Source organism: Cyprinodon tularosa, unplaced genomic scaffold, assembly GCF_016077235.1.
Source record: "Cyprinodon tularosa strain WSP-4 unplaced genomic scaffold, ASM1607723v1 ctg981, whole genome shotgun sequence".
In the NCBI taxonomy this organism is placed as follows: domain Eukaryota; kingdom Metazoa; phylum Chordata; class Actinopteri; order Cyprinodontiformes; family Cyprinodontidae; genus Cyprinodon; species Cyprinodon tularosa.
Window position 1 is genome coordinate 109,293 of NW_024039764.1, and position 21,383 is coordinate 130,675.

Here is a 21,383-nt window from a genome sequence, read left to right on the forward strand (position 1 = left end):
CTCAGCTCCACTCCTTGTAGCATTAAATAATTTTTTAGTTATTTATTATACATGTTATGTTTGTTTTTTGTTTTTTTGCTCTTAAAAAACAAAAGGGGTATCATAAGCTTTCGTCAAGTATTTCTCAGTGTTTTTAATAAGTAAAATTGGGGTGATTAGGGTTTGCTGAGTTTCTTGGTGTATAAATAGATGCTAAAGGGGGCACTATTAATACAGCAATGGCAGTAATAATGGCTGCCAAGTCATCTTTTATCAACTTACCCTTTCATTACACTGTATCAATATGTTGATGTCCTGCATGCAGCAATGTTTAAACTGTGTTTTCTGGGCTGGTAACTGCTAAATACAAATATTATAAACATGTGCATTATTTATGAAAACTACACAGCAATGGGTTTTTTTTTTTTTTGCTGATATATAGAGAAAAGGTTGGGGGAAAAAATTCTCTTTTTGTCAGCATTTGAAAAATCTGTAGTTCCATTTATAGTTTTATGAGCAGTGTGAGGATTGGTAAAACAAGATTTATGACATAGGATTGTTCTGCATATGATTAATAAATGAGCTGCCTTCAGGTCAAAAGCGCACTGTAATTAAAGGTTCGACTAGGTGAATTTAAAATGTAATTAGTCTCAACCAAACTACTCCTCAGAGGCAGATTATAGAGCAGCAGCACCTTCTCCAGGAGGCCTTTTTTTCCTCCCTAATCTTGCTATCCATCATCCAAGAGTCTTCAGGTCTACTCCTTCTGATTGCACCTTTTAAAAATGTATTCAGGAATTTTAAAGTATAAATGTTTCAGAAAAGCAATCCTGCATTGTTGTGTTCTGTCATCTTCCTCAAATCTGACTAATAAAGTTGTGTACTGAAGCACAAAACAAATGTATTTATACTTACTGTATCATAACTAAACAACTGAAAATATGAAAGTAACATAAATAAGTGGAGTTTTTTTCTCATAATATTTCGACCTTTATTTGCATTGTGTTTTAGATCTCAAAAAAACTATTTATACCATTTAGAAGTGTTTGATTTTTCAATGCCAAATCTCACTTTCAATATCAATGCAAGTTGTCACTGATATTGCTACATATTGTCATATACTGCTACAGTTAGCAGTAGGTATGATGGGTGAATCACTTTACCTGTCTGTCTTCTTACCCTTATGTGCCCATCAATCCGGAAAAGGTCTATGAACAAAGGCGTGTATTTAGATCTGTGATAAAAGAAGCAACCCTCATCTCCCAATTTAGATCTAGAACAATTGTCAACCTAACCACCTTCACATCAGAGGACCCCCATCAGCTAACCGTTCACAGCTTCTCCCTCCAGAGATAAAGTGCATCAGTTGGGGGAAAAGGGACACCTACACTTTCTCCACACAAGCTGTGAGAATGATGAATGATACGTTGCATTCTCACCACTTACTTGCTTTTTCACACAGAGCCAGGTCAGCTTCAATTGTTCTTTTCATTATTATGTGAAATTTAGAAAGTGCATTTTCTATATCCTCAGGTCAACGTTGTCGTACTTTATAATGTGTCTGATTTTCTAATGCGCATCAATGCAACAAAGGGCAAATACAAAGTAATATTGTTAAGCAGTAAATACTATTTAAGGTAACTGTAAAATCCATTTTCCATCAAATTACATAACTCATGTGATCATGTGTGTAATTTGCTGGATTCTTAAGTATGGCAACTTGTATTATCCCTTGAGCTTGAGATAAGATGCTTATAATTAAAATCCTAACTTCTGCACACAGAGGCCTCTAGTGAAGTTGCTCCTTTGCATTGGATTAACAAGGGACAGATGCTGCTTGTCAACCCCATCAGTCTTACTGAGATTTTCTCTCTCTGAATGGTTTGTAGAAACTACAAATATAAATTGTCTGCTTAAGAACGTAGTTAAACTGCATTGTCACAAAGCATAACTGGGAGAAGATAATGACAATAATGAATAACATGGAACCAATCAATGCTTGTATACTTTGACTCCCTGCTGCCCACAAACCAGATTTCACGTGGTTGTTTTGGTCAATATTCCTGACCTGAATACCCTGCTGTATTTATACACCACCCATGTCAATACATGAATTCATTACAGAGGATGCCCAACAACAAAACTCTGGCAATGTAACTGCTAATCTATAATTCTATTTTTAAAAAAGCAAAAATATAGAACTGAATGAGATTGCTCATGTAAGGCAAATGAGCTGTTTAACTATCGGATGCTGACCTCTTTTGTATAGCAATGTGTTTTGTGGCAGTGAAAGTGTGTCACCCTGCAACAGCTTGGGCACACTGTTGGAGGCCAGGACAATTGGGGCAGACAATTAAAACTGGGCAAAGCCAGAGGACAGAAACCCATTGGAAAGGATCTGACATGGTTAAATTGTGTGTGTCCATTTCAGATGTTGGTCTTAGGCTTGAGTCTGCACAGAAAGAATCACACCGGACTTTTCAAAGTAAAAGAACTGAGGTGTTAAATATGGCTACTTTAAAGCGGAAACCAAGAGCCAGAACAGGTTCAGCTCGGGAAGATCGGGGATCCTGCTCTTCAACTGCATCTTGTCCAGGCTTCTCTGGACCCTACAGTGACCAAGAGGAAGAGCACTCTCTGCGCAGGCAGTCCTCCCCAGTACTTAACGGGTCTCTCTCGAGTCTTTGTAACTCCATCAGCCCAAGTTCAAAAGGCTCCCTCTCAAGCTTCCAAGGATCTGTTCCATGTCTGCAAAGTTCTTTGCCAAATCTTCAAGGATCTTTGCCAAGCTTCCAGAGTTCAGTAGTCAACCTTCGGAGATCAATTTCTCAGCTAAAGAGGCGGTCGCCAGGCAATCTGGAGAACTCTAGCCCAAACGAGATGTCTACAAGTCTCCAAAGCTGCCATGGCAGTTCGAGTGATGATGATGGCAGCTGGGATACAAATAGCTGGAGCTCAGGGGTCACCTGCCTTTTACGAATGCCAATCAATGAAGATAGTAGCCAGGTTTCAAGGGAATCAGATAGTTGCACTTGCACTGGTGACCAGGCGACCTCTAATGCCAAACCAGAGGATGAAATAATTTACCAGAATATCGTCTTTTCACATGCTACCGGTAAAGGTGAAGCTGAATATAAAACAGAGTGTTCTCCAAAGGTCTGCACTGTTCAACAAAGAGACACAGAAAGCCAAGGGATTTCTCATGTGTGCCGAACTGAGAATGCTTCTACAGATTCACTCCATCAGCAGGATAAAAAGGTAGAGGACAGACAGAAGTTCTCCAAGTTTTTGAATGAGGTGACCTGCCGGGTGCTGAAAACTAACAGTGAGTCTGCTTTACAATCTTCCAACCTTCACTATAATGAGAAATCTCTTCTACCAACAAGACTAGCTTGGTTACCACTTTATCCTGATCCAATGAATCCTCTACCATTATCTACATCAGCCACAAACTTGTGGTACAGCCCTACCAGCTCTAACCTTCAGACAATCAGGGAATGCAATTCCAAGGATCTAAAGAACTCTATCCACCAGTGGAGCAAGACAGTACCCAGCTGCAAGATCTTGGACTCTGAAGAGGCATTGAGGAAATTAAAGAGTGCGAGTCACTCCAACCCAGATCACCACGTAAAGTTATGTACAAAGATCCAGACGCAGCCAACTACAGGGAGGTTTTATCTCGAGACAGATATTGACAGAGTAAGGAGGCTTGATGAACTGGTCGCTAATGGCACCCTTGGGAGGGGGAGTTTGGAGAGAGAAAAAAAGAGAGGAAAACATATTCCATGGGAGAGAAATGGAGGCTTGGTAACGGAGAAAGGAAGAAAGGACAGAGAGAAAAGAAAAGATTTCTCATGGGAGAGAGACAGAGGAGAAAAAGTCAGACAAAATGGTGCAAAAACAGAAAAGACTTGGGAGCAAAACAAAAGGGCTGAAAGAGGGAGAGAAAAGGAGAAGAAAGTGGAATTTCCAAGTAACGAACCACGTCCATGCCATGTGGCTGAGAGTGGATGGGATAAACCCTGTCCTGTTTTCAGCTGGCCAGAAGGATTTCCTAGAGTCTCCTACAGATCTACATCACTGCCTAGACCTGTGAATGTCACTGTAAGTAGAAAAATACATTCATGAATCGATCAGTTTGTTCGAGAAGAAGTGGTCAAGGTCTTCCACTGTCTATAACTGTCTTTATGTCTTTATGTTTGTTCCATTTGCCTTTAATTACAATATTTTGTTTAATTTTGTATCTGGTTTTCTCATGATTGGGTAGCCATCATGTTGACATTAATTAAGTCTGCATTCACTAATCTGTACAAAAAGCCTTTATTTACCTTATAAATTGTACACTACACTTTGTATTGTATTGATCCTATCAAGCAGATCCGCCTCAAATCTTGCAAACACTGATATCAGGATCACATCATCTACTTGATGAATCAAAAGAACCCTTTTCGAAAGTCATCTTTCTGACTTTTAAGCTTGTGTATAAAATAATTTCCCTGTTGGTTTTAGGGGATATTAAAATTTTCCAAAAACTGTATGCTGGCAACTTTTTCTTCCACTCTAGTAATTTCTTTGGTCATTTGGATAGCTTTCTATCATATATCAATATTATTATTAATATTATTAATCTGAATTCTTCTTTTCCCTCAAATATTACAGTTTAAATCAACAACTTTTTTGAGTCCAGTGGACTAAATTTCCCTCCCAGCAGCAGCAAGTCTGCCATGTAAACCGGCATATGCCTCTCAAAAGGGAGTATTAAGGGTCATTGTTGGCCTGGCTGACCATGTGATATACAGGGGACCAAAACATCTCGCCTGTTCAGCCAGGCCAACAGTGACCCTAATGACTACCTTTTGAGAGGCATATGCCAGTACCGGGTATTGCAGGCAAACAATGACCTCAATGAATCCAAATTACTAAGGGGTGGACCTGTTCTTTTGGTTGAGTTTGCATGTTTTCTAAGCCATAACAAGGGTTTGTTGGGCCACTATATAGAGCTTGGAACTCAACTCTAAACCAGACATTGAAAATGCCTGCTTGATGAGAAGTGAAAACGTCTTCAAACGACAAAACTCTGTGGTTTGTTTATTAACTTTTTAACTATTTTTGTTAACAATATTCGATATTTGCGACTCTAAAAACCTTTCAATCAGGTAGACTGATGGACTTTAAAGGCTGCAGACCCTGTTTTAATTGTTCCGTTCATTAGATATCCTTGCAGTTCCTTCCTTTTCATGTGCAATAAAAGCAGAATAAACTTTTGCAGGATTTTTCTCCTTTTTATTAGAAAAAACGCTCCAGGAAGACCAGAGTTTTTGACAGAAGGAGCTTTCAGGGATAAGTCATGAAAGGCTTATTAACCAATCAGAAGTGTTCTAGCAAACACTCAAGTCATGTCATGATATGTAACAGATATCGAAAATTTATTCTAATTTTAATATTCTAACAATATATTTATAAAACAAACATCCATCTGTCTATCTATACATTGTCTATACCCTCTTGTCCTCTAGGGTCCCAGGGGCTGGTATCTATCTCCAGCAATAGGTTGGTGAAGGACACACCCCTTTCAGGTCTGTGTGAATTCACAGTGACCCAGTCACCCAACAGTCATGTTTTTAAACATTTCAAACAAATAACCATTCCACTGCATAATAAGACAGCCTTGATATACTTGCTTGGACATAAATCAATATTTAGAATCAATATTTAAGTTCCCTTAAATAAGAGCACTTATATACTAATAGGCATGAAGAGACATTTTTTGAACGCAGGTGAAAGATTTTTTTTTTTTAGAATATAAAAAGTTTGTATTTATTTAGAATTTAAAACAACTAATAATTTGATATATCTTATCTTAGAATAGAATAGAAAGTCTCTTTATTGTCCCACAACGGGGAAATTCTGGTGTTTACAGCAGCAAAAAGATTATAGAAAAAAAGGTCACACAAATATGGACCTTAGAAAAGTGTATACTGTAAGAACAACATAACAGTGAAGAGTTAAAAGATAACAAAATACTCTACTGTAAAGTGTTTTAAGAATATAAAAACCGTGCACCTGGAGAATAAATAGCCAATATACAGCTGTGGGCATTTTTACAGTAATGGATATTTGAAAATAGCAGCAACATCAGAGATGTGCAAAACGGCAGCAGCATGTTATTTTATTAACTAAGGTAGTAACTTTGCAAAATCAGAATGAATGTAACAGCTTATTGAGGTTGTTGGGAACAGTGGTGGTTTTAGAGTCTTACAGCTGCTGGGAGGAAGGATCTGTGATAAAATTCACGGGGTGGGAGACAGTATCAAACAGAGATATTAATTTATTTAGGGTCCTTTTGTTTGCCACCTCCTGTCCAGATGGCATCCAATCACAGAGGCTAATTTGAGTTCAGAAGCTCCTGAGCTCCTTTTCCTGTTAAATCACCTTGAGAAAGGAATTTGTATCTGAAGCCCAACTTAAAAATTTCTGTTCTGTTTTTGAATAGCCCCTGCCAGGGTGTTTTAGTCCCATTTTCTTTTGAAAACCAATGTATATTCCCATTTAATCCAAACCTGATTCAAGAGAATGTACAAAAATCGTCAACGGTTGTTGACGATTTTTGTTACAGATGGTTTTCTCATCAGCAAAGCATCTTCAAATTATGATACATCCTCCTTTGTGCGCTACTGTGAGAACCTAGCAGTCCAAAAGTTCAAATACAAACTTGGAATATAATCAAATTTTAATTACTATCCCCAAATCAGAAACTGACCCAGAATTATAAAAGAATATAATCTTCTAATCTTTTTATATATATAAATCTGAAATAATAAAAAAAATGTACGTTTCAGGTTCTGGGCTGTTTTGTAAACAAGTAAATCAGCAGCAAATCAAATACTTATACCCACACTTTTTCGTAGCAACTTTTTGGTCTGTCCCATAAATTCCACAAAATGTATGCTGGAGAATAATATTGTTTCATAATGACAATTAAGATTTTGATTAGTCATGTTGAAACAACTGAGTTACCTGAAAAATTGACCTGAAAAATGTTAAATTCTAACATTTTTAACTGCAATGGAAAGCTTTAGAGGACAAACCAACAACAAGAGTTGACAGCCACTCTCTAACAAGTAGAAAAGTAAAAATAAATAAAAAAAAATGCTTGGCAGCACTCCAATCTGTTGCCACTACTGGCTCCATGTTGTATGAGTGGCTGCATGCAGTCTGCAACTGAACTGGCAAAAACTTTCTAAGCCCGTTTTTTTGAATTTATTGTTATCTTTTCCCCTTTTAAATTAAGCAAAGAAAGTATTCTTAGGAGATGAATCTGATTTTTTCTAAAAGTAAATAAATAGAAACTTGTGATCATAGTTTACACCTCCGAGGAGTGTCAATCCACCGCTCCTCCCTCTTCTCTCCAGGCTTGCCCTCTGCAGAGAGGGAAGCTGAGATGGAAGGATGGATGTAGGGGATTACTCTGTGCTGTCTCATTCAGTATCTGTATGAGTCATCCTGCTGTATCATTCACTATGTTTGAAACACCCACACCGGACCGGCTGTAAAATCCAGCTACACATGCTCACAAACTCTCTCTGCGCACCCATGAACTGAGTTCCCGCTGCGTACCTGTTACATTTATTCATACACCTTACTGATTCTTCTACATTAAACCCTCAGGCAGGCTGGGGCTTTGCACAACACTGAAGTACACAGCTGCAGGCACACCAAGCTCCTGCACCACAACCCAGACATTAAAGAATCACTCAAAGGGGAATATTTTATTGCAAATAATAAAAAGAATCTTTAGAATATGGTGAGTTGCATCACCATGACTACAATCTGCCTCTGCTTGGTTAATTCTAGACCGGAAATCAAAGTGGATAATTGGTTCTGGAGCAAATAATTTAGCCAGTGTAAAAACCTAAATGGTTGTATCCTCTCTTAAAATCCCCTTTTCAAACATAATCCAAGTATAATGTACAAAACAAAAAATATTTGTTTGCCCCCATGTAAAGAGAATTAAAAGTCAGCACAACATATTTTCACATATTTATGCTGTGGTGATGTTGTTTATATTTGGTTTCTAACCTAAGTTATTCCACAGAGAGTTACAATGCTTTATCCTTTCCCTTTTTAATTTCTTTGTTTTTGTTTTTTGTTCACAAATATGTTCTGCTCCTCTACTGTGTTTCCAACAAGTAAATAAACCATCACCTTTGGGTACTTTCTCTCCACATCTGCAGTACAGTACTTCCTTTTGCAGTGTAAATATGTCTCTCTTCTGCTCTGTTCCCCTCCCTCTTCCCTACAATGATCTCACTACTGACATAACACAAAATAATAGATATATTTGTTTGCTGAGGCATAGCCGCTCTGAGAGCCCCTTTAAACAGCAGATAAGAGGTGATCAGCAGCAGTGTCAGATAAATCTGCTTGATAAATGCATGTAATCATTTCACCCTGCTTTCTTCTCCTCCTACCAGGAATCTGATGGAGAGATGCGGCACGACACAAGGTAAGACACTTTTACTTTTTTCCTCCACCAAACCTCGCCTCCTTTTCTCCCTCCTTCTCCCCATCACTCCCAGAACTCCTCCTCTCCCATTCAATTCGCAGCTCTACCTCTCTCATTTTCTCCTCACCTCCCTCCCTCCCTTCCTTCCTACTAGCCTGTCTCCAGTCAGAATTAAGGGAGTCTTTTTCTAAATGCCTTATATTCTGAGGGGGGAACCACAGACACATGACTTGTGATCTTATCTGCTGAAAATGAGGCGAAAAGCTCCTAAACGGTAAGGCAAAGAGAGGCAAGGAGGTGCATGCTCTGATTCATCAGCTGCTCTGAGATGACTGAGTGTAGTTGCTATGTCATACATTATGACTGTTTGGAGTGCAATTCTTTAGCTGTCCATGTGTTGCATTGTCACAGAGTGCTCTGACAAATAGGGATTGTGCCTGCAGAGATTTAAACAGTGTGTTATGATGATTGGAGAATATGAAACCTCCTGCTGGAGTAAATTGAATTTAACTGGTTTTAACAGACTGCAGCAAAATAGCTCAAGCAGATCAGGACAATTAGTTTCACTTCAATTCTCCATGTATTTATTCATTTATTTATGATCTGCTGTCATTAGGATTTTATTAGTACACGAATAATGAGGTGCCAAATGTTTTTCATAGCCCTCGATTAGCTCTTATTTCCACGGGTAAGATGATACCACAGAGAGACAATTACAGCTGAACAAGCGCGTCATGAGGAAAAAAAGTTGCTCTCATTAAGTCCGACTCTTCACCAGATTACAACAAACACAGACAGAAACTGAGCAGAATCCACAATTAGGTGAAAAAGGGCTGTTTGTAATTTACTGAGCAGTTCTTAAACTCCAATTCTAGAACCTTTAGGTGGCTTTAAAACTAACATGTCAACATGACTTGCACAAACATGTAAAGTCATTTGGTTTCCCATTCAACCTTAACCTCTTGATTTTGCTTTTTGGGATAATTTGGGGTGGTTTGCTTTGGAGAAAAAGTGAGCATTGTTTTTCTAATTGTTTCTATGCTTTGAATTTTGTCAGGACCTTCTAATGGAAAAAGAATTACGCTGTATACAATGGAGATTATTTAATCAAACACCTGTTCTACTGTATTTGTTTTTTATTAATTTTGTCAGAAAATGCTTATTTACTATGGTGGGAAAAAAACTGAGAGAAATTAAACACTTTTAAAACTTAAATACTAATTAAACTGAAAAAAGAAAAAAAATGAAATATTTTGTTAGGTTCTCTACACAAATTATCCACTACCATTCTGGTAATTACTCTGGTTTATCAAAGGACAAATATAGAATTTGTCCTTTGATAAACCAGAGTAATTACCAGAATTGGAAGCTTTTTCTTTTAAGTGTAGTTTGAGTTGACTCATAAACATCAGGATAATCCTGCATCTCTCTGAGTATTCATGTGGAAAAATCTGACAAGCATGTGACAAAATGAGAACAATGCTGATTAAAGGAGATGATTAAAAATTTGCACAAAGTGAAACATTTTCCCTCTTGTAACAATTTTCTGCTCCAAAGCTCCATGCATAGACTAGAGTGACAGCTGTTGGTCTTTGTTTTAGAATGTAGAGAATTGCTTTATTAAATGGTTTGCAGGTTCTGATTACTGTACTTGTTTTGGTTTAACTTGGAAAATGCTGACAGGTTAGGATAAAATCAATCATGTCAAGGTGAAACTGAGGTCTGCAACTTCAGTAAAAAAAAGTGATATTTCCTTGTTTTGTTGTTGTTGTTGTTTTCACACAAATAGGACATTTAGTTAGGAAATTTGGGCTAGTTTTTTTTTTTTTTTTTATGAAAGAAGAGGAATACCCATAATCGACTTAACCCTTTTTTTATATTTTGCCAAATCAAAAAACTGCAAACTCAGCAGGTTTGCAGGTTGCAAAGCTTGAGGACATGTTGAGGAGGTCATTCAGCCATTAGGATCAGCTGTGTTGGAGTTGGAACATGAGAGACATTCCCCTTTAGTGACTTGAGTTGGACAGAACTAAGTTAAAGTACTTCAGTGTAGCACTCGCTGTATGTTTACAATTAATAGTCCCACTGAATGGGGAACCTCCACTCTGACCTAAAATCTTCTGCATTCTTTGACAGCTTTTTCTTCCAGGATTGTCCTGGATATTTCTCCATACAACTTTCCGTCAACTCAGCCCAACTAAGTTAAATAATCCACATGGCATGATCCATCATGGCATGAACCACCTTTATGGAGATGATGGTTTCATGGATGTCTCTGATACCTTTTTGATCTCCAATATGATACCAATACAGCATTGAGGATTCACTGGTGCCAATATGATACAATATCAGATGCCACATCCTCCTGTCCGTGTCAGGTCAGGTTCAGAACGGCTTTGTGAAAAGCAGCGCCAACTGTATCCGCGGTAATAGCATCAAGCTCTGCTCCAAGTTCTTTGAAGTCTGAGATTTCTAAGCTGAGCCAAGCAGACCGGAACAGAACAGACAATTAGATTTGTTCTGTATTTTGATGAACGGCGGAGGGTACGTCCATGGAGGGCGACGCTCGGGCGAGTCACCATGAATGTGGAATGGTTATTAATTTGTTAAAATAACAACACAGTTTCTCCATCAGGCGTATGTGAGCATACCTGAGCAGAGCAGGGGAAAACTGGAGGATCGGGAATTTCTGTGTTAATCGTATGCTTTTATTTATTTTGGGATGTGGAATGTATCCAAGATTCAAAGAAAGGTTCCTTCACACTTTATCGCCCTCAGTCAAGGATTTATTGATGTAACATTTCGGTTCAGACAGTCTGTGGATAGATTTCTTGTTACACCCTCTTCCTATGCACCTGTGTCTTCAGGTGTGCTTAGATTTTGCACTGTTTGAACGTAGCATTGAATTTTTTAAAAAGCCAGGATCAAGTGATTATTACTGAATTAGGAAACAACAATAGGAATGAGAACAGCTGACCCATTTATCATTCACCAGTGGTTTCAATAAATGTTAAATAGAAGCTGTTTCTATCATCTTGCTGATGTTGAAGAGTTCAGATGCAGGGCTTCATATGATGATATTTATTCCTGGTTGATAACAGACTGATTTACAATGTCGGATCAGGACATTCTTAATGGTTCCAGGACAAACTGCAGGGTTAGATTACCGCTGCTTAAATTGTACATGCATATTGTCTAAAAACTTCCATTTTGATTTCGGTCTGATCAGAGCACCTTCTTCCACATGTATCCCGTGTCTCATATATCGCTTGTTAAAAACAGCCAACATGACTTTTGATGGCTTTTTTTTCGATGCAAGCTGCTTTCTTGCCACATGCCATTGAAGCCCATTTGGGGAGTGAAGGACCAATTTGATTAAATTAAGAACAGGTAGACAATTAGTTGAGTTTTGAATATAATTGTTTGCACTGGATTTTCTATAAGTGTTATCATAGATAAGGGTGCTAAATACATATCAACTGATTCATTTTTAGTGCTTTTATTGATTGAAAAATGGAATTTCAAGTATGTGCTTCCTTCAGGTCTACAACCAAGTTATATTATGTGGTGATCAATATCAAAAACTCAATTAAACATTTTCTGTTTTGTAATAACACTTTTTGTAGGCACAAAAAAAATAAATAAACCTGTTACAGAGACAATTTAAATCCTATAAAATCCAACGCTTTTAATTAGATTTCTACGTGTCATTTCAGAACTATTAGTTTTATCCCCGATCCAGTTTATTAAATCTGTCAACCCCTTCACAACATCACTATCTACCTCCTCTTTAATCGCACTTTGAGAAACATGCTTATAGTGGCTGCGTTTCTTCCTCTCCAGTCTTTCACAAAGCATGGCACGTAGCCCACCAAGCAGATGCTATGTGAAGTCTCCCTTCAGGTTAGCCTGGAGCAGTTTACCACCTCCTTGCTCTTTCATTCTCCTGCCTAATTATTTCTTAGACAGGAAGATCAGAGATTTATGCAGGGACTATTTCTGAGGGAGGTCTACTGTAGCATCTGAGAGGGGTTTTTGAAGGATGTGCCTTGGAGAATACCCCAGAGAGTTTCCTTTTTTTCCCTTCTTTTTTGCCGCATGCGAGAGAGAAAGTGCTCTCGTGTCCATATTCTTTGATTTAAACTTGCCACTTCACCAAACTCATCACTCCATGGACTGTTGGTGATACACCTGTCTGCCACCAACACATATCCAGATCTGCCAAAATCAGGGGAAGTTTACTTATAGTGATTTTACCACCTTTTTTTGTGGATACGGTTAGATATTTTTTATCTGAACTGAAAGATTTTTAGTTCCAGACCTAATCTTCTTTTGTTAGATAGCTAGGTCTAAAGCTAGTCTTTTTAGCTGTTGTTGATGCATTCACAGTGAAAATTTGGCTTTAAATATACATTAAACGCAGAAAAAGATTGTTTCTTAAAAAGCAAGCTCCTACATGTAGTAAAAGCTGAACACCAAATGTTGTCATTACAGTGAAGCGCCCTACTGCACTGTGCATGCACACAATCACAAGACCTGGTTAATTATTTTAGTGGTGTCTAAATTTCCAGTCTGGGCTCACGCAAAGTCTATAGTTTGGTAGCTGAAACAGAGAAGGTCTCAGTTATTTATTCATTGACATTTCTGAGAGGAGTTTACATGTCTTTATGAAATCAAAATCAACAGTAATCCATGGCTACCGAAAAGATTTCTATAGTTCGTATTTGAAAAATTTAAGGGTATTAAAAAAAAAAAAAATCTTCCTGATTTCGGAGATAACAAAAATTAAGATTTTAGCAAGGATTTTAAATGTTCATTTGTGAATGCTGCCCTGATCGCTTATCAGCAAGACACTTGCTGCTTCCTGGTTCATTACTTTGTATTCGGACGTTCTTTAACATTTGAAGTAATCAGAATTAATAAATTTAAAAAGGACATTCACCCTATATAACAGCTATCAGTATTCTATGTAATGCTTAAAATTGAGCAGCCTTTATAGCATTTAAACAAATTATACCTGTATCATTTTTTCCATTGACAACTACAGATTTAAATTATGTTCATAAGGATTTCCTGTGAGGGAGCGACCTAAAGTAGTGCACAGTGGTACCTGTAGAAAAAACAGAGTGTGATCAATATCAAACAACTCTTCTGTTAAGATCTCCTGCTTAAAACACTGTATGTCCCAAATCAGGTGGGGGACACAGGAATCAAGAGTCTGGTCAGATGAGACCAGGAAATTTCTCATAATAAATACAATGTTCAATTTTTCCATGTAAAATCAACAATTTAATAACAACTATTTATTAACAGCCCAGATATCCAGGAAATTTAAAAGACTCTCAACTTTAAAAATGAACCAGTAATGGAATAAATAGGACATTTTTTATGGAAAAGATTTCATGCAAAACACAGCAGACAGGGGTAAATCTTGACCTTATTGTGGGCTTTTAAACATGCAGCCAGAGAATGGAATGGATTTAGATCAAAGTATGTTCATTTATCTGATTAATGCAACACTTAAAGTCTGACCAAGTAGCTTAAATTGAGGTGTGTTAAATTATTTTTCTGCTTAAAAACTCATCTATGTAACTTTAGATAGTCCGTTCTGTCGCAGAATGAGTCATGTGACCCAGAGCACCACTTTAAGGCAGTCCAAGCTTCCCTTACACACTGGAGCTAAGTAAGCAAAAACAGTTTTTAGGCTAAAAACCAAAGTGATATAAAACGTATCAGACCAGATAAATGTTTCATTCTCTGATGTAGGATTTAATCCAAAAGGGTGAATGTGGCCTTGTCAGTACGAGGCACTCCATGACTTCTCAATCTGCTGGTTCTTACTGGTCTGCTCTCAGATTCTAAAACACCCAGGAAGACTGTTTAAATTTGCAGTGTCACCAGTGACCCTCAGAGGTACCCTGGTTAGCCACACTGACTTAAGCCATGTATATTGAACACACAGCCTGTTAGTCTTGTGAGGCTCAGACTCTCCAGGTTACAACTGACTAAACCGATCACATCGTAGAGATGGGAGTTTATGCTTGCACTAGAATTACGTATAATGCATATACAGCTAAGATTGCAGCTGCAACAGAGGGATGTTTTAATGATGCTCTTTATTATCTTCAGAATAAGCAGGAAACAAAATGTGCTACATTTTAAAGCATCTATAGTCTCATGTCTCATGTTGCGTTTCATCCCACTTTCACATTAGTATATATATGTTCTCTGTGTTATCATATGAGCACAGAAAATGCCAGTATTTTGTATTACTTCTGTAAACCCCAGAATCAGAATCAGATTTATTGTAGGTTTGCTCTTACAAGGAATTTCACTTGGTGTTGATTAATGTTGCACCGATACCAATACCAGTATCGGGAAGGGCCCCGATCCAGCACTAAAATTGTGTTATCAGTATCGGCGAGTACCAACAAATAGGGGACTGATACCATTTTGAGAGCCAAAAGTTTATTCAACTATTGTCACCCATTCCAGGTGCTTCCTGCCATGATGGCAATTATTTCACATCAGTAGTATGCAGTTCTTCATATACACACACACACATCAATTTCAAACAGATAGTATCGGTATCGGCCAATACTGCACAGCCAGATATCGGGTATCAGGGCCAAAAAATGGCATTGGCGCACCACTAGTGTTGATGGTGCAGACAAATTTGATCTATATACAGAATCTATAGCTGTATACAATATAAAACACACAATATAGTATATTAAATATGTAGTATATAGCCACATACTATATACACAGTAGACTGTGTGTTAATGTAACGCAGGAGGTCTGGAGATGCTACATTGGTGTAGCTTCTAGATCCTGAACGGTGGACGGAGAGAGGCAGTATAAGTGTCACAGGGGTCTCTGGGCCTTGTTGATAAGGCTGGTAGCAGATGGGAAGAAACTGTTCTTGTGGCGTGCGTTTAGGTCCTGATGGACCACCTCCTGCAAGAGGGAAGCGACTGAAAAAGTTTGTGGCTGGGGAGCGAGGGATCAGCCACAATCTTCCATGCGCTCAGAGTCCTGGAGGCATACAGATCCTAGAGGGATGGAAGACTGCAGCCAATCCCCTTCTCTGCAGACCGGATGACATGGAACAGTCTGCCCTTTTCTTTGGTGGAGGCACCAGTGTAACAGAAGGCGATGGAGGAGGTGAGGATGGACTCAATGATGGAGGAGTAGAAGTGCACCATCATTGTCCTTGGCAGGTTGAATTACTTTTGCTGGCCTTTCTTGGTGAGGGAGTTGATGTTCTGTTCCCTCACAACAGAGGGCTGCTGTGGGATGTCTACACTGTGTTTAAACTTGAGTCAGATGGCGATTCGGAATTAAACATCAAGACCTGCAGTGTGAATGTAGCCTTAGCCCAGCCCTAGTCCTACCTGTAAGATCAAGTTCAAATAAGGACTCTGTTGGATTTAAACTTATTTACTCTTATTCAAATTAATTTAACCTCCTTTAGACATATTAGCACTACTTGGGTATTGAATGATTGTATGTCTTTAAGGAAATATGAAATATGATGTAGGTCTCCTCACCACCACCTCTTCAGTGTTGTTTGACCCTTTAGGAGGCTTTAGTTCCAGGCTCCTCTAGCTGGGGCGTTTTATGGCTGACTGTTTTACAGCACGGAGGACGGTTCAAATTTAGGGTGTATTTACAAGGATTAATCCTCCTTCACTATCATCCTGGAAAGAGACAACAGAGGGATCTGGATAATATCTAAGAAGGAGCTTCAGGCTTTTAAATTGTGAATTCAGAGACTGTGAGTCAGATTACATTGTTGGGCTGGTGTGCCACTTGGTTTTGTGGTGACCTCTGCAAAGATCTTTGTATTAAATAAAATGCTTAGTTTGACCTCACAGCTGCAGTGGCGTGCTTTACATCAAATGTACACGCTGAACATGTTTTCCACAACTGATACGCCATGTCTGCAGCCTAGCTCTATCTGGCTGATCAGGCTACAGTACCTCAGGAATGATAAACCTGGAAGTCACAGGTCTAGCACCCCTAGTGGCTTAAAGTTACAGAGTAGTATCATATCTTTATGTTAGAAAGAAGAAAACAGTTGTTCATTTAAATTAATCTTTTCAGTTAGGTCGGGGCTAGTGCATGCTATTATGGAGCATTCCTAAAATATTTCTTTCCCTTTTCCCTTCACTTCGGTGTTGTTTTAGCTTATTGCATGAAATCCCACTGAAATGTGTCAAAGTTTGTCATTTGTAATCAAAGCTATATGAGTGAGACACCTAAAAGAATGCAGTGTAATTTTTGCATGAAACACAGATAAATACTTGTTGAACGTTTTGATGGTATTTTAGCTGATTAAATAACACTACCTCTGTAAATAGATGTTGTGGTGCTGCAGGGCAAACCAAGATCTCAGGCAGGTCTCTCCTGATTATGGGCCAAGGACACGAAGGAAGTTTCAGATGGGTTTAGAACAATAACAATACGAGGTTTTAAGAATCATACATTCTTAAGTGCTGTCTTAACATGGCTTTATCTGGCTGGTGTTATGGTAACCTAGTTTGAAATCTTTTTTCAAAGTAAATATATGTTTTTTACTGAGAAACTGAGAACCCTTTAAACGTTTTTTAATTTTTTTTACATTGAAATACCACGATAACTGCAGTAAGAGCTTTATAAAGTTCCTATGTATCTTTTTACCCCTTTTCTTTCATTTTGCTTGAAGGAAGCTCACAGTATACTAGAAACGTGTTGTCTTGGCAACCTCAGAGAGGTCCGCTCTTCTTGAATTTCCCTTTCAAATAATTTAAGAAAAGAACCAGATTTTTCTTGCACATTGAATTTAAAGTACAAACATACAGTATGAGCTGTTTAATTTGTCCCATCGCCGCTCCAACATCTGTCTCTTCTTTCTGACAGTAGTTTATAAAGGTTATGAAAAGGGTGAAGAGCACATTGCTGCTCTTTGCCTGCAGCATTATGCAGCTGTGGAGCTGTAATACAGTTTCTTGCAGCAAATCAACAACTAAAAGATTTCTCTTTTAGTTGTTGTAGTGCATGCTCGGTTTCACAAGAAGCTGCTGTTTTGCTGTGGGCCGTATAATTTTTCTTTTTATCTCACTCCGTTTTGTCTTGTCTTTAGATCTATGCTTCATCGGATGAATAAATAGATAAGTTATTATGCTCTAAAAGTCTGCAGGCAAATTCACATATGGATTTTTTTTTAGAAAAATGTATAAGATATAGATGTAAGTAACAATTTTGTGCAGAAGTTTAATCAAAGACAGTGAAAAGCAAAAGTATTGCTATTGACTGAACTTTTTCTTATTTTGTCCCAGTTACACCAGAGATATCTGTGGATATTTATGGAGGTTTTTGTGACAGATAAACAAAAAAAAGAAATATGAAAGAAAAGTGGAAGAAAAATTATATAAGGTTTTCAATAGAATTTTGTTATTCTTCTAAAATGTATAATGTGTATGTAAATTATATTTAGCCCCTTTGCTCCTAATGTTATAAAACCACAACATGCTACATTTCCAGAAATTAGTCCTTAATGTCCATACTAACTTTGACAATAGGCAAAAAGGAAGTGACATTCTTCAATAAACTTGTTAAGATACTTTTTATCTCTGTTACTATAGAAAAAAACGCTTCATTCTCAGTCAGTGTTTTGGAATCTCTCATTCAATAATGTTATAAGTCAAAAGACTAATGAAACCAAATTAAATCCCAGCCTTTCACTTTAAGCTATGGCTGCATAGGAAAATGCATTGCTTATGTCTTGCAGCCTTTAGACATCTGTTCTAAATCTGGAACCAAAAACGTGCTTTTTAGAATGTTTATTCAGATTTAAGTCAGAAACAAATGATTTTCAGCCGATCGCCATTTGCATGTAGCAAGAACAATGTAGGAGGAATAACATAGAAGATTCACACTGATCTAATACCCTTTTTGGTAAAATCATGTTGCTCGATGAATTTTACCACTGACACCATAAGCTCCCACAAAATATATGTTATTGTAAAGTTAAATGTCAGACTTTGACTTTGGATTTGAAAAATATTTAGAACTAAAATAGACCAATCAGAGATAAGTAAATTTATTCCTTTCAGCAAAAACCTTCACAATTCTTTAACTAGACACAAATACCCATACTAAGACTGATGTGGTCAAGATGCCTGCTGCAGCAATCAGTCCACTGTGACTTCAGCTGTGCTTTCCTGGTAGGATATGACCTATTACAAAATACCACGAAATAAGCTTGGAATAATCTTTAAAGAAAAGAAAAGTCTGTTGCTTTTTTCTATGTTCTCAGGGTACATGTATTTGTATGCTGGACACACAGCAGGAGAACTTAAACCATTATCATTAGTTAATCTCCAGCTGTTTGTGCTTAAATTACTTACTTAGTATTTTTTTTTTTTATATATAGAATACAGCAGGTAAAATAAGTATGGAACACTCCACCATTTTTCTCAGTAAATATATTTCCTTTTTTCATCAGATGTTGGTAACAATGCATGCAGTCCATGCATACAAAGAAATCAAACCATAGATTACACATAAATTAAGTTATGTGTAATAAAGTGAAATGGCACAGGGAAAAAGTATTGAGCTTGTGAAGAAAGGAGGGTGCAAAAAGGGATGGAAAAGACAGGACACGAGCCAAAATCTCTCAGTAATTAGAAAGCAATCCTCTCCCTTGTCAGTGAAATTCATATCAGTTGGTTCGGTTCCAAATGATGGTCTATATAAAGGTTTCTCTGGTATCAAACAAGAAACATATTAAGATGGGTAAAATGTACAGAAGGATTTCTAAACTTCTGAATGTTCCAGTGAGCACTGTTTGGGCCATAGGTGATCCTTGCAAGATTTCTGACAGAGGAGTGAAAATAATTATCAGCAGAGTTATCCAAGAACCAAAGACCACTTGTGGAGAGCTTCAAATATTGCCTCAAATTAGCAGGTAAAATCGTTTCAAAGAAAACAATATGCAAAGCACTCAGTCTCCATGGCCTGTATGGATGCTCATCATGCAAGACTCCATTGCTGAAGAAAAAGCATGTTGAAGCTCAACATTTAGACAAGCCTGTGAAATACTGGGAGAATATAGTCTAGTTAGATGAGACCAAAATTTAACTCTTTGGTTGCCATGATAAACATGATGTTTGGAGGTCAAATGGCACAGCACATCACCCCAAAAACACCATACCAACAGTGAAGTTTGGATAAGGGAACATCATGGCGTGGGGCTGTGTTTTAACACATGGTAGTGGCAAACATCTGCTGCCATTTGACAGGATAATGAAGATGAAAAATGGGTGGACATTTCAGCAAGACAATGACCCCAAACACTCAGCCAAGGAAACCCTCAATTGGTTTCAGAGAAAGAAAATAAAGCTGCAAGAATGGCCCAGCCAATCAACTACCGTAACTTGAATCCAATAGAAAAATATTGAAAGAACTAAATGGCAGATTTCATAGAAAAGCTTCAGGATTTGAACACTGTTTTTGTGGAAGGATGGGCCAAAATCACACCTGAGCAATGTTCCAGGTTCAATTCCAGGCCCAGGGTCCTTTTGCATGAAGTTTGCATGTTCTCCCTGGGCAGTCCGGCTTCCTCCCACTATCCAAAAACATGACTGTTAGGTTATTTGGCTTCTCCAAATTCGCCTTAGGTATGAGTGTGTGCATGAGTGGTTGTTTGTCCTGTTTGTCTCTGTATTGCCCTACGATGGACTGGAGACCTGTCCAAGGTGAACCCCGCCTCTCGCCCATAGACAGCTGGAGATAGGTACCAGCATCCCTCACAACCCCGCTTGGGATAGGCGTGACAGAAAATGGATGGATGGATGGATGGATGGATGGATGGATGGATGGATGGATGGATGGATGGATGGATGGATGGATGGATGGATGGATGGATGGATGGATGGATGGATGGATGGATGGATGGATGGATGGATGGACAAATTTCACTAATTGTGTTCAATTCTTTTTCCTGTGCCATTTCACTTTATTATACATTATTTCACTTTGGACATCAAATGTTTGATTTCTTTGTATGTGTGGATTGCATGGATTGTAACCAGCATGTGATGAAAACTTCATGTTAATAGCATCTCTAGGAATATATTTACTAAGGAAAATGATGGCACATTCAATACTTATTTAACCAGTTGTAGGTGTTTTTAAGCAATTATTTTGTTTTGCTCACCATTGCCAGACACCAACAAAAGCTTATTATTTTGTACTTGTTTGGCCTTGAATGTATTTATAGTTTTTAAATCATTGTCTAGGACTCTTAAGTGTTGAATGTTAAATGTAAGCTTTTGTTAATTTTTTATACGGCTTTAAATGCATGGTTAAAAGGTCTTTTGGCATACATAACAAATGTGATAGTTTTTATTTAAAAAAAAAAAACAATTTTTTAGATCAATAGAAGCTGTTATTTCTATATGTTCACAGCACCGAAGAATGTAAGCATGTCTGTTTGATGGTGGGATGATTAGATCTGATGGTGGTGTCAGAGGCCTCACTGCAATTTACAATTCTGAGCAATTTACAATACACCAAAAGAATGATCCAGCAATGAGTAACTGAACAGAAGGTGTATATATGGGAGACAGAAACAATGGGAGGACTAATTAGCTGATAGGGAGCAGGTGTAGAGAAGTAACCAGTGATGGGAGAAACGGCATTGAAAGTAACGGCGTTACTGAAGCCGTTACCTTTTTTTTTGTAGGTAATCTAACTAATTACTTTGACTGTAACTATAATGCAGTTACCATTGTCGACACTGCGTTACTGCATGTTACTCAGGTCGCACGATGAACCTTTTTTTCATGAAGAGGACTCGTGTGCGCCTTGTCATGAGAGAGGGGAGGATGAGATTGGCTGTTATGGGTGT

At 37.9% G+C, this 21,383-nt stretch overlaps 1 protein-coding gene across 1 annotated transcript in view; it reads left to right on the top strand.

Moving 5' to 3' along the window:
• Window positions 1–2,180: 2,180 nt before the first annotated feature.
• LOC119777148 overlaps window positions 2,181–21,383 on the top strand; it is a gene marked incomplete at its 3' end in the record, with an annotated part of 96,251 nt that continues 77,048 nt past the window's right edge. Inside the window, exons 1-2 of the mRNA XM_038275941.1 lie at window positions 2,181–4,083; window positions 8,454–8,485. Coding sequence (XP_038131869.1) covers window positions 2,251–4,083; window positions 8,454–8,485 — 1,865 coding nt within the window. The remainder of the gene's footprint in view (window positions 4,084–8,453; window positions 8,486–21,383) is intronic.